Raw genomic sequence first — 17,660 nt, 5'->3', positions numbered from 1 at the left:
CCCATCGGTAGGAGATGTTGTTAAATTGTAAGATCAGCAGCAAGAGCCGTAGGGATCGGCACCAATTCAGGATATTCTGTGTTTTGATCATTCAAAGGTGATAGGTGAGTTACCCCTTATGGCTGCCTGGAATTGGGCCTTGTCCTGCAAAGACTGGAAGCGGATGATGAGGGCATTGCGCCACTTAGCTTGGGGAGACGGAACATTCCATCCAGTTTTATCGCCTTAGCCTGTTTTGGTGGTAGGTAGGCTGAGAAGAGTCTTTGCAGGAAGTGGGGTAAGTCTGCAACCCCCATTGCCTCCGGTACACCTCTGATCTTGAGATTGTATCGTCGCTTGTAGTCCTCCGAGGCATCCACTCTGATTGCAGTGTTCAGCTGTTGCTGCTGAAGCTCTCCAGTTTCTGTTCAGCTGCTGAGAGCGCCATTTTGTCCCAGTCTGCCTTCTGAGAGACTCTGAACAATTTACCGTCTCTTGTTTTTCCGTCCCATTGCGTTTCAGTCTTCCTGTGGAGTGGTGGCTACTCAGGTAAGTGCAAAATAACACCTGAAAATATCATTTTTCTAGCAGTTTACACAAAGCACATGGGAGATGCAACTGCTCTGGCTTTACAGCAAGCTCCGCCCCATTGCCTTTTCTTTAAAAAAAAAAAAATAAAAATACTTTTTTATGATCTTATATAGTCTGTTAAGTACTAGCTTTCTTGAATTGGACCGTAAAGAAAACTGTTAAATTCTACACCTGCATTCAATTTACCTATGCTCAAAGACAACGCTATAACTAGGAAGTACGTTACCTTCTTATAGTGGGAAATTATTTCTCTACTTTTATTAAAATGTGATGATTGTAGTCATCTTAATTATGAGAAGCCTCCGAGTACAACTGGCGATTTAAAGGGACACTATCGGCATCAAAACAACATTAGCTTAATGAAGCAGTTCTGGTGTATAAATCATGCCCCTAAAGTCTCACTGCTCAATGTTATGCCATTTAGAAGTTAAATCACTTAGTTTATGCAGCCCTAGTCAAAGCTCCCTGCATGTGAGTTGCACAGCCTTCCTAAACACTTCATGTAAAGAAAATCTAATGTTTAATCTTCCTTTATTACATATTTTGTTTACTTTAAACATTTATCTCCTTTTGTGTATGATTAAAGTTCAATTTCCAGAGCAGAAGATTAATATCCGATTGAAAATGAAACCATTAATTTCACAGTCACAGCCACAGGAGACATTGCTAGGGCTGCACAAATAGAAACAAAAGTGATGTAACTGTTTAAATACCAGAAAAGTGTGCAGTTGGACTGCAAGGACATGATTTACACAATTTAAAATAACTACATTAAGCTAAAGTTGTGTTGGTGCTTTAGTGTCCCTTTAAACTGGCCAGAATTAATTATTATCAATGATTAAACATAATTCCTGCATTTAATTTTTTTTATATTATTATTATTGGTGTAGATCCATGATTACGAGCCTTTGTTCTGCTGTTTCTCCGCTGCATTTTTCACGATGTTCATCCAGCATCAGAGAAATGTATCTCCTCGGAATACCTGGGATTCTAGGTTTAGCCAACATTGCAAAAGAACATATTTGCATAATCTGTTCTGCCAGTACGATTTAATATATATGTTACATAATCTATATAAACAAGCAAAACGTAATTGTACGTGTTCTTCTTTGCAGGTGGATATATCTAAATGATCAGAATCTCTGCATCCCAACAAGTTCCTCCTTCGTCTATGGAGCAGTACCTATTGGTGCCAGTATTTATGTAATTGGTGATCTTGATACAGGTTGGTTTAATCTCTTAAATGTTGTTTTTTTGCATACACACATATAGATACACAGAGATACAGACAAACCGGTACGCAGACACACATAAGATACACAGACATGCAGATACACAAACACACAGGTGCACTGACAGACAGATATACACATGCGATAAACAGGTACACAGATACGCATGCAGGCACACATACACAGAAAAAAGGCACACAGATACACATACAGACACATTCACATGCAGACATACGGATAGATACACGCACACATGCAAAAAGCTAATTTTAGGTGCAGGAGGGTAGCTTCCCTTGGGTCCACTGGTTGGCTGATCATGTTGGGAGTCATAGGCTCTCACTCTGCACTTCCCTCCGGCTCTTCTCCTTCACCTCTGCGCGACTTGATCTGCTAGCTGGGAGAAAGTGTCCGGCTGTCACTTCCTCCCAACGCTGACATCATTAGAGAAGCCAGATGCGCCATTAAATGGTCACAGCGCTGACCAGGCCCCTGTGGACGCACTGCCATCGGGTAGCCCTAAGTGCATGGGCCAGCCGATGGCCCCCCTCAGCGTACTGGCCCGCCTCCCGCAATAATCTAGTTTAGAATCTGTGATCCTAAAATTAATTATTGCGAGCAGGGGGCAAATGGGGTAGCTGCTTTGAGCCCACCCAGGAGTTACTGGTCCCGGGGCAGCTGCCCCATTGGACCCGCGTTAAAGACTGCCTGGGTAGCATGGCCTCCACCAGTGCAGCAGCAGACAGCCGTACGATGATCTGATGTGTATAGTGCTAGTTTTCTGTTTATCAGTTGTTTTTAACTAAAGCTTTTAGGAAAATGATTTAGCACGTGGTTCTCACCACTTGCATCAAAGTTTACACTTTACAATCTAGGGGCTCCAAACCTGTTGCCTCCAAATATACAGTTAACATCTCCCGTCAGGCTCGTAAGATTTATTCCTAAAAGAAGTGTCTAAAAATGTACGGATTCCTGGCATTCCCAGTCATTTACACTTGCAGTAAATTTTCATAAAAACAAATTTCATCATTGCTCCACACTGTGTGTGTGTGTATATGTATGTATGTGTGTGTGTGTGTGTGTGTGTGTATATATATATATATATATATATATATATATATTACAACGTTAAACAAAAATCTGCACACCAGTCAAGCCATAAGACTTGCTATTCCCACAGAAATCCCAAATCTGCAGTGATGTTACAACTGCAAAGGATTCTGGGTGGGCATATGCAAATTAGTTTAACAAAGAATCACAATGGAATGAGGCAAAAATGTTAAGTCTTGGATAGGGCAAATATCCATAAAAATAAATGCAATCTTATAAGGTCACTTTTTCCCAAGTTGGTGAGTTATTGGAAATCGTCAAGTTAAAGGGACACTATAGTAACCAGAACAACTACAGTTTATTGGATTTGTTCTGGTGAGTAGAATCATTACCTTCAGGTTTTTTTGCAGTAAACACTGTCTTTTCAGAGAAAATGCAGTGTTTACATTACAGCCTAGTGATAACTTCACTGGTCACTCCTCAGATGGCTGTTAGAGATCCCTCCTGGGTCATGGCTGCCTAAAATGCATCCAAACATTCAGTATCTCCTCCCTCTGCATGCAGACACTGAACTTTCCTCATAGAGATTCATTGATTCAATTCATCTCAATGAGGAGATGCTGATTGGTCAGGGCTGTGTTTGAATTGTGCGGCTCTGCCCCTGATCTGCCTCTTTGTCAGTCTCAGCCAATCCTATGGGGAAGCATTTTGATTGGATCAGGCCACCACTTCTGCTGATGTCAGAGGAAGTTCACAGGCAGATGCTTACTTGAATACATACAAGTAAGATTTTACTATCTTTAGGGAGGCAAAGGGGGGCAAGCGGGCTAGATAGTGGTTTTAAGACTATAGGGTCAGGAATACATGTTTGTGTTCCTCACCCTATAGTTCTCCTTTAATACTAGTGCTCCCATAATGTTTAATAGGATAGCTGAACTATCTCCATAAACCCCGACCAGCTTTGATTTATGGGACATGTAGTTCAGAACTAGCAGTAGCTTAATTCATGCAAGGACATAAATAAAACCACAGTTCAAGTTTACAACAGTCACAGCTGGTTTCTGTTTGGGGCTGACCATATCCCTGTGCTGTGTAACCTATAGGCAGATATTCATGGCTAAGGAGAGTATAGCTTCCACCTATAACATGTATGAGTGAGAGTTAGACTTGAAGATTTTTTTTTTCCTAATGCAGGAATACTGGATTGTAGATCTCCTTGCACCATGTGCTATTTTCAAGAAGCATGGTGAATCGTTTGTCCATTTAAATTTGTCAACTTGATTGTTTTTTAAAGGAGCATTTTGTGGCTTTGAAAGTTGCTGAAGATCTTAATGTAGGAAATTCTGTTCAGGAGTATTGTTTTGAACAAAGAATAGGGATAAATATAAATAATGATTATGGATGAGAATGCAAGGGCATTGACATCATCACTTTAGACACCAACACAACTTTAATACATTTTAATAGATGTTGGCCTCAATAATGGGCTACATTTTTTTTTTTTTTGCATGCTTAAAGGGACACTATAATCTCCAAAACAACTTGAGCTTAATGAAACAGTTTTGGTTTATACTGTATATACTCGTCTATAAGTCGAGTGCAGTTTTCTGACCAACTATTATGAAATATGCTATAAGTCAAGGGTACTGCATTTGAATGGAATTGTTCCCCTTCTGTTCGGTTACCGAACAGACTCTCTGTGGTCCCTCTTGTTAACACCTTGTAATCACCGAACACCCCTGGCTGTTAACCACAAACAAGCATTCCCTGGGTGGCCACCATTCGTATATACGAACACATGTATTCAAACAATATTGTGTCTCGAACGCAGGCAGCGGTACATGGTCGTCGACAGCATGGATCTCTGAGTCGGCTACGTAAGCCTGCGAACCCCGCTGAAACTTTTACCCCTGCCTGTTCGACTTCCCGAACAGCAAGGAGAACCTCGTTCGGGAGTCAAAATTCTATCGAAACTAGCACTGATCCATGGATAAGTCGACTCTACATTTTAAAATGAAGTTTACGACAAAAAATTCTCGACTTATACACGAGTATATCCGGTAGGTCATGCCCCTGCAATCTCACTGCTCAAGTCTCTGCCATTCTAAACCCTTCCTGTAAAGAGTCATATAATCTTTACACTTCCTTTATTGCAAATTCTGTTTAATTTAGAATTGCTTATCTCCTGTTCTGTTACAAGCTTTTTAGACCCTGCAGGATCTTCCTGTATGTAATTAAAGGTCAATTTACAGAGCAGGACATAAAAACTTGTAAAGTAAGTTACAGCTGATTAAAAATGAAACCATTTTGTTTCCATGCAGCATTATTATGCTCCTCAAGCTTGCCTCATTTCCTCCATCATCCCTATTTTAATAGATTCCTTCCTCATCTCTGTATGTGCACCGTCCACAGACTCCATAGAAAAATGCTCACATAGGCCAAAAAATGCACAATTCTTTTAAAGATTATATATCACATCCATTTAAAAAAGGAGCAGTAAATTTGTCCCTTTTGAAAGGGTTATTCCAAGCACCAAGCACCATGACCATGTCAGTAATTTGAAGAGCCTGTCTGCATAGTTACATAGTTACATATAGTTACATAGTTAGATAGCTGAAAAGAGACTTGCGTCCATCAAGTTCAGCCTTCCTCACACCTGTTTTTTGCTGTTGATCCAAAAGAGAAAAAAAACAAACAAAAAAAAAAAAAACCCCAGTTTGAAGCACAATTTTGCAACAAGCTAGGACAAAAAATTCCTTATTGACCCCAGAATGGCAGTGCAGAATTTCTTTACCTTTTCTTTCCTTTCTGAAGACCGTCAGAGGTCAATAGGACCCAAGTAGTGCAATATGTAGATTGCTTAGTTATTCTTAAAGGAACACTATAAGTACAGGAACGCAAGCATATATTCCTGAACCAATAGTGTTAAAAATACCATCAAGCCGCTGTACCCCCCTAAATATAGTAAAATGCTTACTTTTATTTCAAAAGATATACAATCTAAATATTGTGAAATAGCTTAAGAAAGGCGTAAATATAAGTGAAAATGTGAGTGGCTAACAGGTTACTCACAAGGAATAAGTAAATAACAGGCGCATAAAGGTTTCTTTAGGGACGTGGCTATCGTTGTCACTTTCAATCATCAGCCATATATGCAACAGAAAGGAGAAAAGCAGAACATAGTGTGTATCTTTAAAAAATTATAACCCCTTTTGTGCAGGAGGCTGCTGGGGCAGGGGCACCTGTGCTGGCGGCCGCTGGGGGAGGTCTGCTGGCGGCCGCGGGGGACTTGTACTGGCGGCCGCTGGGGGAGCTGCGCTGTCTCTGCTCCCCAGCGTGCAGCTGAATGAGACCCGGGCCGGAATATGACGTCATATTCCGGCCCCGGTCTCATTCAGCAGCGCGCGAGGGTCTGAGAGCAGAGCCAGCGCAGCTCCCCCAGCGGCCGCCAGTACAAGTCCCCCAGCGGCCGCCAGCAGACCTCCCCCAGCGGCCGCCAGCACAGGTGCCCCTGCCCCAGCAGCCTCCTGCACTGCACGACCCCCTGGCAGGTAGGAGTAATGTGTGTCAGTGTGAGTTTGTCTGTCTGTGTGTCATGGTGTGTGTCTGTGTGGTGTGTGTCTGTTTGTCTGTGCCATGGTGTTTGTCTATGGTGTGTGTGTGTGTGTGTGTGTCTGTCTGTGTGTCATGGTGTGTGTGTCTATCTGTGTCATGGTGTCTGTCTGTATGGTGTGTGTGTGTGTCTGTCTGTCTGTCTGTCATGGTGTGTGTGTCTGTCTGTGTCATGGTGTGTCTGTCCGTCATGGTGTGTGTGTCCGTGTCATGGGGTGTGTGTCGGTCTGTGTCATGGTATATGTGTGTCTGTCTGTCTGTGTCATTGTGTGTGTGTGTGTATGTCTGTGTCATGGTGTGTGTGTCTGTGTCATGGTCTGTCATGGTGTGTGTCTGTTGTTGTTGTTATTATTATTATTATTATTGCCATTTATATAACGCCAACAGATTACGTAGTGCTTTACAATATTATGAGAGGGGATTTAACTATAAATAGGACAATTACAAATAAACTTACAGGAACAATAGGTTGAAGAGGACCCTGCTCAATCGAGCTTACATTCTATAGGACTGGGGTGTGTATCTGTCATGGTATATGTGTGTTTCTGTGTCTGTCATGGTGTATATGTGTGTTTAAAAATAGTGTTTTTGCTCACCTTTTTTTTCCCCACGCAGCAAGCTGGTCTCCCCTCGATTGGCCCTGCCTCTATGGCAATGCTTTGCCATAGGATTGGCTGCAAAACGTTACACCAATCAGCCTCTCCTCATAGAGATGCATTGAATCAATGTATCTCTATGGGGAACATTCAGCACCTACAGAGTGTGGAGGCCCTGACTGTAGGTGCACTGACACAGGAAGCACCTCTAGTGACCGTCTGAGTGACTGTCCCTAGCGGTGTCACTTTTAAGCAATGTAAACACTGCCTTTTCTCTGAAAAGTCAGTGTTTACGTTGAAAAGCCTGGAGGGACATGCATATATATATATTACTCAATCATCTGTCATGGCAAGACATAGCCTTACATGTTACACGCGACAATATATGGCGCAGTGACTTATAGGACTGGCATACATTTTTTTATCCAGGGCTGCTTTGTATCCCCAGTCCGGCCCTGCTTCACACTGGCATATCAAAAATATGTTGCAGTACAAACTTCTGTGGTCAGCAACCAGATAGCAGCAGTTTCAGATCCATAAATATAACAATAAAATAAATAAAAAACTACAAAATTAAAAGTCACTATGTCTTATCTCCTGGCTCTACGCGTTTCGTCCTTCGGTCAGACTTCTTCAGGGGTGTATGGCAATGATGATGCTAATCCCGTCCTTGTTCCTTTTAAATGTCTCTATCGCGCCTTTTTGCCGAAAATCCTCCAATGCGGATTCATTCTAAATTCGTGTTCACCTGTTTTACATACTGTGCGTCATATTCTTCAGACGCCGTTTGTAGTTTCACCACGTCATCCGGTCGCGCCTGTGGTCGCACTTGCGTTCCACTGTGCGTTCCACTGCGCGTACCCGGAAGTGGCAGAAACTCCATTCAATGTTAGTTTCACATATATGGAATGAAGAAACCAAAAGGGAAGGGGAAAAAAAAGAAAAGAAGAGAAGGAAAACACAATTACCGTTCAAAATATAATAAAGATACAATGAAAATTTGTCTTTTTTTAGAAAAGTGCTAATACTTATTTGTCTAAAATTCATTAGATAATCTTCTAAAGTAAAAGATCATAAAAAATAAATATATGTATATGCATCCAATAAATAATAAACATATGTATATACCATAATTTGCTAAAATAAGGATAAAAACGACTAGAAATGGGAGAAAAGGGGAGGAGATCAGGGGAGAGGATCACACTACAAAAAAAGATTTTCTTGAGGGGGTATAAGGGCTCAGGGTTTTTAGCATGTAGATCCAATATCCCTCTCTTTGTCTCAAATGTATAGTCCGATTCTCCCCCCCCCCCCTAATCCAAAGTGACCCACTCCAAACCTATACATCCAAAATTCTCAAATTTAAAAAGGGGGCATGCATTGCAGTGAACAGGTACTGAGTGCGTTGTGATTTTTTTCCGAATATTGTTACAGTGTTCTAAAAAATCTCACTTTTAATGTTCTAGTGGTCCTTCCCACATACTGTATGCCACATCCACATGTCAATAAGTACGGTATATTACAAAATCGGTTTTACAATTATAGTCTTTTCTTTCAAAACTTTTCCCTGTTTGTTGAGTTTTAAACTTTAATGATTTCTTTGGTAAATGTTTACATCCTTTGCAGCTGCCACATTTAAAAAATTCTTTTAAGTTATTTTCTTTTTTCTCTTTTAATCTTAAAGTGCTTGGTGCTAGTATATTTTTCAGATTCTTACCCTTCCTGAATACCATTTTTGGGACAGGAGGTATTATGTCATGTAAAAACTCGTCTTCTACTAATAGCGGACAGTATTTTCTAATAATTTTCTGGATTTCAAAAGCTTGAGCATTATATTGTGTCGTAAAAGAGAAACCAAAATCGCTATTCTTCACATTTAAAGTGTCTTTATTGATTAAAAATTCATTCCTATTTTTCTTCCTAATTATATCAATTTCTTTATTTAAATCAGATGCACAGTAACCTTTGTCCACAAATTTTTCTTTCAAAAAAATGACTTTGTTCTAAAAAAGATTTTTCATCGGTACATTTTCTCTTTATTCGACTAAATTGGCTTTTGGGCACACTTCGTAGCCAATTTGGGTGATGTCCGCTTTTTTTGGCAATAAAAGAATTCGAGTCTGTCGGTTTAAAATAGGTTTTAGTTTTGATGGTAAGATCTTTGATAAAAATAGTAAGGTCTAAAAAATGTATACTTATTTCACCAACTTGAGGTGTAAAAATCAAAAACTGATCATTCTTATTAGCATAAGAAAAAATTCTTCCTTTGTACCTTTCCAGATAATTAAAATATCATCAATGTACCTTCGCCAGAGTACCGAGTCCGCGCCAAAAGGATTGTTGGTCCAAATGTTCTGTGATTCCCAACTGTCGCGAACTTGGTACTCATGGTCTGGACCTTTGGTCTGGAGGTAAAATACATCGTTAAAAATGAAAAAATTATGTGTTAAAAAAAATCGGATGCTTTCCACTAAAAATAAAATAAAAAGGGGAGAGTTACTGCTATCAGCGTCGAGAACTCTTGTTACTGCTTTTAAACCCAATTCATGGTCGATAATAGTATATAAAGATGTCACATCTAAAGTTGCCCAAATATAATCCTGTTTCCATTCAATACACTCCAGTTCTTGAATGAGGCTTTTAGTATCTTTCAAATAAGATTTAGCTCCCTGGGCATATTTTTTAAGTGAAAAATCAACAAATTCTGATCATTTAGATGTTAACGAATCGATGCCACTTATAATAGGTCGACCTGGGGGTTTACTTATTGACTTGTGTATCTTTGGTAAAAAATAAAAAGTTGGAATTCGTGGAGCATCAACATAAAGGAAAGAGATGTTTTTTCATCTAACACATTATTTGATAAATATTTATTTAAAAACTCTTAATTTAATGTTAAAGATCATATTGGGGTTCCTTTCCAACTTTTTATAGGTACTTTGGTCTTCTAAAATTCGATAAGATTCTTCCAAATAATATTGTACGGACATGAACACCGTACCTCCTCCCTTGTCAGCACTTTTTATAACAATATCTTTTCGGTTTCTAAGTTGTTTTAAAATAGTGTTTTCCTTACTGTTCAAATTGAAATTAGTTATTTTGGGTTTTAACTTCTCTATATCTTTTAGGACCATCTTTGAAAATGCCTCTGTCATGCCAAAAGCATGAGTTCTTGTTTGATGTGTGTTTATATATGTTAAGAGTTGTTTTTTTTTTTTTTTGTAAACCTTGGGATGACATTTATTGTGGTCTTTGATCTTGCACCAGGCCTAGACCATAAAACATCTAGATAGCCATCACCAGAGCTGGACACAAGGAATTTCATAGAGTGGGCAATAGACTGCCAGACCAACCCCCTCTGATTCCCCCCAGGGTCTGCCCACTGAGAGACAACTAGTTTAGATATATAATGAGGGTGCTAGACTATCCAGGGAGTTCAGTTATTCATTTTTCTTTTGTCAGTAACTTCTCGGAGATCAATACCATCTAAGACTGCCCCAAGAATTCTATATGGGGTAAATATATGTAAGGAATTTCTTGTTTTCTCCTATTTTATTTTATGTACTGTTTTGCAATTTGTTATCTGTATGTCATTTATTTCTGTATTTTGTACTCAGCACTGTGAATCTTTTATTGTCAGATTAAGTATTTACTTAATCAGCTTGTCTCTGTTCTATAAGAGCTTCACTCTCCAGAGGAAAGCAACTAACACGTTTCCAAAAAGGGTTAACTATATGTGTTTGATCAGTAAAAGTAGAACTGTGATTCTATAATTCTCCTGTGTGTGGGGTAACCTAAGACGCCCGGGTTTAAAGTCTTGGTGGTGGCAGTAAAGTGTGTACTAGAGGGTTAGTGTAGAAGGGATTGCAGGGGTTAATTGAGTGGTTGCTGGGACTAGCAACAGGTAACCCTGTCACTTCCACACTCTCCCCACTGTCTCGGCTGGGCCTATAGCCCACGCTCGTGACAGCCTCTATCTGACTCCCCTTCTCTGTTGGGCAAAAAGTTGATTTCGGTTTAAAATGTGTTTTATTGTAAGTTTCAACATTAGTATTGGAATTTAGATTATACGCATTCTCCTTTTTGGCGCAAATTTTAGTCCTTTTTCTAATATATTTATTTCTTCTATAGTTAGAATAACTCCTGAAATATTAAAAATCCCTTTTTTCCTCGCTATTAGATCTAGATCTCTTCTATCTTGTCCCCACTCATCCTTCTTCTCTTTCCTGGTGCGTTCCAATCTCCCAGAAGAGCAAACCGATTGGTTAGGTCTACCTTTGGGTATTTTGGAGAAAGGAACTGAGTGATCTCTTTCTTTTTCTTGGGATTTGGATCTTGGTCTAAAAAATCACTAGTATTTTCTTGATTAGTTTTTTTGCTTCGCTCTTTCATTGTTATTTATATTTTTTCATGTTTATTATTGGGGAGATGATCACCCTCAGGTTGTTCTGCATTACTTTTATTTGATGTCTGGTTATTATGAGGTGAAATACCGTGAGATCTATTTGATTACTATAGCTGGTGTAACCGTTTTTCTTAGGGAAACGGAAACCATTATTTTGTCTGGGAGATAGTTTACATGTAGTGATAGAATGGAAATTATTCTCTTTATCATTTTTATCACGAGAATATTTTTTGTTTTTAGTTACTGCTATTTTTTCATCTATTTGATTCACTTTTCCAATGAGAATTTTTTCTTTTCTTTTATATTCTGAACTGCCCTTATCTATAGAAAAGTTACTTTCTAGTTTTTCCATTTCTTCTGAAAGTGTTTTTAAATTATCTTTTTCAAACTCTATGATAATTTCCATAAGAATTGTGGAGCACTTTTCCAATTTTTTTTTTGCATATTTTGAAAATTCGAGACCATTAGCAGGCATTTTCTTTAAACGGAGACCTCTTGGGATTAGGTTCTCTCTGATATATTTTTCTAAAAAGTAGATCTCCCACCACTTTCTTATTTCTTTTATTGCTAGTTTTTCTAATTTGTAAAAATAGCTATCTGTATCAGTGTGAAGATTCCAGCGTGTAAGTGTGATTCAATAAAAAGGTGTTATAATTTTTTAGAGATACACACTATGTTCTGCTTTTTTCCTTTCTGTTGCATATATGGCTGATGATTGAAAGTGACAACGATAACTACGTCCCTAAAGAAATCTTTATGTGCCTGTTATTTACTTATTCCTTGTGAGTAACCTGTTGGCCACTCACATTTTCACTTATATTTACGCCTTTCTTAGGCTATTTCACAATTTGTAGATTGTATATATTTTGTATTTGTATTAAGAAGGTTTGAGGATACTTCTTACAATCTAATCAACAGTATAAGGGTAATTTAACCACTTATATGTTTTTCACGTGTTGTTTGGGGTGCTAATCTATTTTGGTTATATTTTGTTTTTTTTTTATATTGTTACTTTTATTTCAGTCTGCTTCTGCTGGCTCTGCCCCTGGTCTGCCTGCTTGGCTGACATTACCAAAAGTGTTGATCTGTGCCCATCACAAAGCTTTCCTATAGAAAAGCATTGGATTGACTGAGACTGTCGAGGAGGCAGATCAGGGGCAGAGCCAGCACAAGCCAATCACCGTCCTGACCAAGCCGCATCTCCTCATAGAGATACATTGAATCAATGCATCTCTGTGAGGGAAGATACACTAAATGGCAGTCACACTGTGCAGCACTGCCCCAAAAAGCACCTCTAGTAGCCATCCGAGGAATGGCCAGTGGATGTAACTCCAGTATGTAATGTATACACTGCATTTTCTCTGGAAAGACAATGTTTACTGCAAAAAGCTTGAAGGCAATGATTATACTCACCAGAACAACTATAGCTTATTGTATTTGTTCTGGTGAGTATATCTTGTCCCTTTAAGGACCATCATAGATATTGACAGCAGGACTGTGGAGCAGAGGAATTTTTATACTGAACATTTTCTCTCCCTCTAATAGCTCTCTCTTTACTCCGTCTGCTTTCTCCATCATCAGAGCGAGCGTGACAGAGTCCATGTACCTTATCCCCATCTCATAATTGTATTGCTTAACATGTTCTTTCTATTCTCTCTTGTCAGGCACAAATTACGACTACGTGAGAGAGTTTAAGAGGAGCACGGGAACGTGGCACCACACTAAACAGCTACTCCCTTCCGATCTCCGCCGGACTGGCTGTGCCTCATTACGCATTGCAAATTGCCGTCTTTTCCGACTACAGCTTCAGCAAGGACTTTTCCGCATTCGCATACAACCTTCCTGAGAGGCAAGCTACGGCAGGGACGGGGACAAACCATGTTTAAAGAAATACTTAAAAGCAAAATGTGGCGACTATCACGCAGCAACCGGAAAGCAAACCGGTAGATAGAGCTTGGGTTGCACACACACACAAAAACAAACACTTTTTCTGTTAGAAAAGAAATGCAAATAGAATAATACTATATAACAGCAGGTGCTGGGATAACATTATATAATAGAATAAATACATAAAAAAAAAAAGATAAATAATTTATGAATTGCTTTATGCTTAATTATTAAGCATGATGCAATAACTGAGTTTTATATTCAAATCACTGAAAACAATATGGATTGGTTCCAATAACCTCATTTTCGAAAAAAGACCACCTTATATCGCTAACTGTTGTTCTTCTGCATATCAATCTTACCTCATCACAAAGTTTAGTTTAAATTTGATCCATTCTTATTGCTTATATGCCGTTACTTTATTTAGCAAAGAAACCAAAACTGTATATTTTCTTGTTTTTATACCATTCTACGCATCCATTTGATTTTTATAGCTTTTGTTTTTATATACACCTGTTCTATTACATATTTTATACTATATTTAGTGACTGAATTCCTCATCCTACAATATTTGACAGTCTACTGCATCGGTTCACGGGTTACTGTGCTGTTCTACTTTTAACCCATATATATATATATTTTTTTTTTCTTAATGTTTTAATTAAAATCCAGCACGGTTGATTCACTGTAACAAAAAAAGTTAGTTTTGACACAAACATTATCTTGATAATGTTTTAAGATAAGCTCTCAGGCTGAATTGCCAGTGACATTAAAAGACATTGTTTCTGAAACTGTTGAGCATTATTGAAAGAGTAATCTAATTTGCATGAAATGCCCAGTTTGTGCCTCAGAAAAGTTTACTCTTATTTCCTTGATTTAACAATACTCTTGAGCTCTGTAACTGAAAGAAATAATGATCCATCTACCAACTAAGCTCTGCAAGAAATAACACAGCAGAAAAACAAATTTCAGTAGACATTTTGATGCATGGTGCACAGAGATGGCATTGACCAGACTTTGGCACCGCAACTGTTGTAGGTGCTTCTTCTATGCTGCTCAACCGGTCAACAGGCAGAGCATCATGGCAAATATAGCCTACAACAGCTGTATTCCCAAAGGTTGGCCATCGTTGGACGTGCCAACTCGAAGCACTAAAATACAATTCTAGAAGAGCTGTGTGAGTAAAGTAATTGTGGTTTAATGGTAAGCACTCTGATTTTGGGCTCAACTTCTCACGCCTACGAGCCATTCATTTACATGTCTGTAAAGAGTTTTGTCCATGATGATATTTGTTTCTGTAGTAAAGTCTATTTTGATGGTAGCTGCGTTTCAAGGAAATAAGAGCATACCGTTTTTTTTTTGTTTGTTTTGTTTTTAAAAGTGGCACAAAGTGGGCCATGTATAATAGGCGATTCAGGGGGAAATTGTTAAAGTGAAACAGGCATTATAGAACCATCAGGTATTGACTGTTAAACTGGAGGAGTCACCATGGGAACAATTCCACTTTTAGAATTTTGCGCCAAAATTACTCTTGATATGGAGCTACCATTGTCTACAGAAATTCTTCAGGTTACATTACAACAGTTTTTTTATGTCAGGGAAACTATTTTCTGATTGCGGTAATCTGTTAGAAATATTATACACTATTTTCTCTCTTTTTTTTTTTTTTTTTTTCTTCTCAATACTGCCAGGCTATATGAATTTACTTTTTTTTTTTTTTTTTAACAAAGAAAATCACATTTATTCTTTATCCTTCCAGGCAAGATAAAATTTGAGGGACCAAGGCTGTATTGTATGACATCGCCATCGTTGAGAATATGTATATAGTTACGTAGTAAAGACACGTCTATAGAGATGAACTTTAAAACACTTTTTTTTGTATGCTGTCGATTCAAATCTCCATATGGAGGTAGGTAGATTAATCTATAGAGCAAGGATTTTCTTTTAATTTTTATGTAGTTATCTCGTGCTCTCAGGTTTTTTAGCAAACATTTGTTTCAGGCGTGCATTTCAGGAAAAAAAATGAATGAAAAAAAAAAATATTAGAGAAAATAAAACCAAATAAATCCAGTTGAGATGTAGACATGTTTTATATAGAATTCATATTAAACCAGTTTGTGGATTGTAAGAATTATTTTTGTGAAGATCTGACAACTATCACCTAATACTACATTTGATTTATTTTAGTGTTCTCTTTTAATTTTTTTTTTTATTTTTTTACCATATATTACAGTCTAACAGACATTCTTAAATATTTTTTTATTTAGAAGTTGGCATCTTGACAAAATTGTCACTTTCACATTATACATCCGCACTAGTTACGTGTTAGATGAAAGCTCACTTATACTGGCAGCCTTAGAATATTTTACTAGAAGTAATGTTGGCTCCAAGCAGGTGTACAGATAAAAATATGTAGGTTGTCAAAACCAGCCAATAAAGGTGTTTGGCAGAGGCATATTTAGATCACAGTTTATAATGTGAATTGCTACACAACAATGAACACTGCTTTAAACGTGGACACACAACTTAAAGTAGTTCAGCTTAAACTTTTTGGAAAAGACAAATCCCCTTTAAATCCTCCCTAAAGTGTAATTCCAGGTGTACAGACTGGAGTGCCTTTCAGATAATGCTAAAATTTCAGCTTATGGGTCCTAACTTTCCCAAATCAAATATAATCGGGCCCAGTGTATTTAATATGGGTGCAGTTTGCCAATAAAACAAAATGACGAACAATGGGACCATGATTTGTGCAGAACACAAATGAAAGATAGAACAAATACGCACCTTCACTTGTGTTTGTTTCTCATTCTATAGCAATACTTCGGAAACTTGGGAGTTTTCCAGATTCTTCATTGATCAAAGACTTCAGCCGAGTTTATATTGTTCGAGAAACGCAGCTGTAGTACAACTTTTCATTCTTAAATGAATGTGGTTGATATGTGCGGCATTCATGGTATTATTATTATTAAAATTCTTTTTACTAAAAAAGATTGATAAATATGTGAATTCGGCCACTAGGGAAGAGACTCATCTATAGAACTCTGTATTTTGTAGTAAGTATTCGAAAATAACCTCTTTGGAAGCTGTAACTCCTAGAAACTTTAAATGGACACTATAGTCACCAGAACAATTACAGCTTATTGAACTTGTTCTGGTGAGTAGAATCATTACCTTCAGGCTTTTTGCTGTAAACACTGTCTTTTCAGAGAAAATGCAGTGTTTACATTACAGCCTAGTGATAACTTCACTGGCCACTCCTCAGATGGCTGTTAGAGATCCTTCCTGGGTCATGGCTGCCTAAAATGCATCCAAACATTCAGTATCTCCTCCCTCTACATGCAGACACTGAACTTTCCTCATAGAGATTCATTGATTCAATTCATCTCTATGAGGAGATACTGATTGGCCAGGGCTGTGTTTGAATCATGCTGGCTCTGCCCCTTGTCAGTCTCAGCCAATCCTATGGGGAAGCACTGTGATTGGATCAGGCTACCCCTTCTAATGATGTCAGCAGACTGCTTGTTTTTCTGAGGCAAACAGCATGCAGAGTTACAGCTTCTGGCTTGTATACAGTAAGATTTTGCTATATTTATGGCGGCATGAGGGGACCAGGGGGGCTAGATGGTGGTGTTAACACTATAGGGTCAGGAATACATGTTTGCGTTCCTGACCCTATAGTGATCCTTCAAATTAAGATCATGTCCTTCTTGTTTTTTGAGTAGAATGTAGTAATACAGGAGGTAAAGGAATAGTACTGGGCTAACCCCCAATGATCTGAGGATAGTACTACAAATTCCCAGATGCCCAATCACGGCGAACTCTGGGGGAATGCTTGATGAGTGCTCTTTCATCAGTGGTTTTTAATGGTGTGGTCTATATGTTCTTCAAGGAACAGTGTGAGGAACTGTCCATAGGGTGGTGCTAAACACAGCTCTGGGCATCTTGCTCTGTAGTTATGTATGATGGCACTGCAGAGTGAGCCATGAAGGAGCTATGTTTAGAACCAGCCACGGTACAATTTTTTTGCTTTCTACTACAGTCCCCATGTGCCACCAGACACCATGGAAAATTCACATTATAAATTGTGATCTAACTATGCATCTGCCCCTCTTCTCCAGGAATCAAGGAGGAGAGGGACCTCATAGTACATTAAACGTAATAACCAGAAATAATAGTGGTTTGTGAAGAGAAGGTGCAAATATTGGAAGATAGAGGGAGACATAGAAGAAAAGAGGAATGGATCTAGAGATAAGGGGCATGGATGGGCAGATTAAGGCAGCATGGATGGGTAGAAAACAGGGCTATATAGAA

The 17,660-nt window shown here is 38.5% G+C and overlaps 1 protein-coding gene across 1 annotated transcript in view; it reads left to right on the top strand.

Moving 5' to 3' along the window:
• Positions 1-13,429, top strand: part of GAN (gigaxonin) — a 71,519-nt gene extending 58,090 nt beyond the window's left edge. Inside the window, exons 10-11 of the mRNA XM_063437226.1 lie at positions 1,686-1,795; positions 13,127-13,429. Of these exons, the coding sequence (XP_063293296.1) occupies positions 1,686-1,795; positions 13,127-13,308 (292 nt within the window). The 3' untranslated portion in view covers positions 13,309-13,429. The remainder of the gene's footprint in view (positions 1-1,685; positions 1,796-13,126) is intronic.
• Positions 13,430-17,660: the final 4,231 nt, after the last annotated feature.

This window comes from Pelobates fuscus, chromosome 12 (genome assembly GCF_036172605.1).
Source record: "Pelobates fuscus isolate aPelFus1 chromosome 12, aPelFus1.pri, whole genome shotgun sequence".
NCBI classification, from domain to species: domain Eukaryota; kingdom Metazoa; phylum Chordata; class Amphibia; order Anura; family Pelobatidae; genus Pelobates; species Pelobates fuscus.
This window is presented reverse-complemented; position numbering and strand designations above follow the sequence as displayed.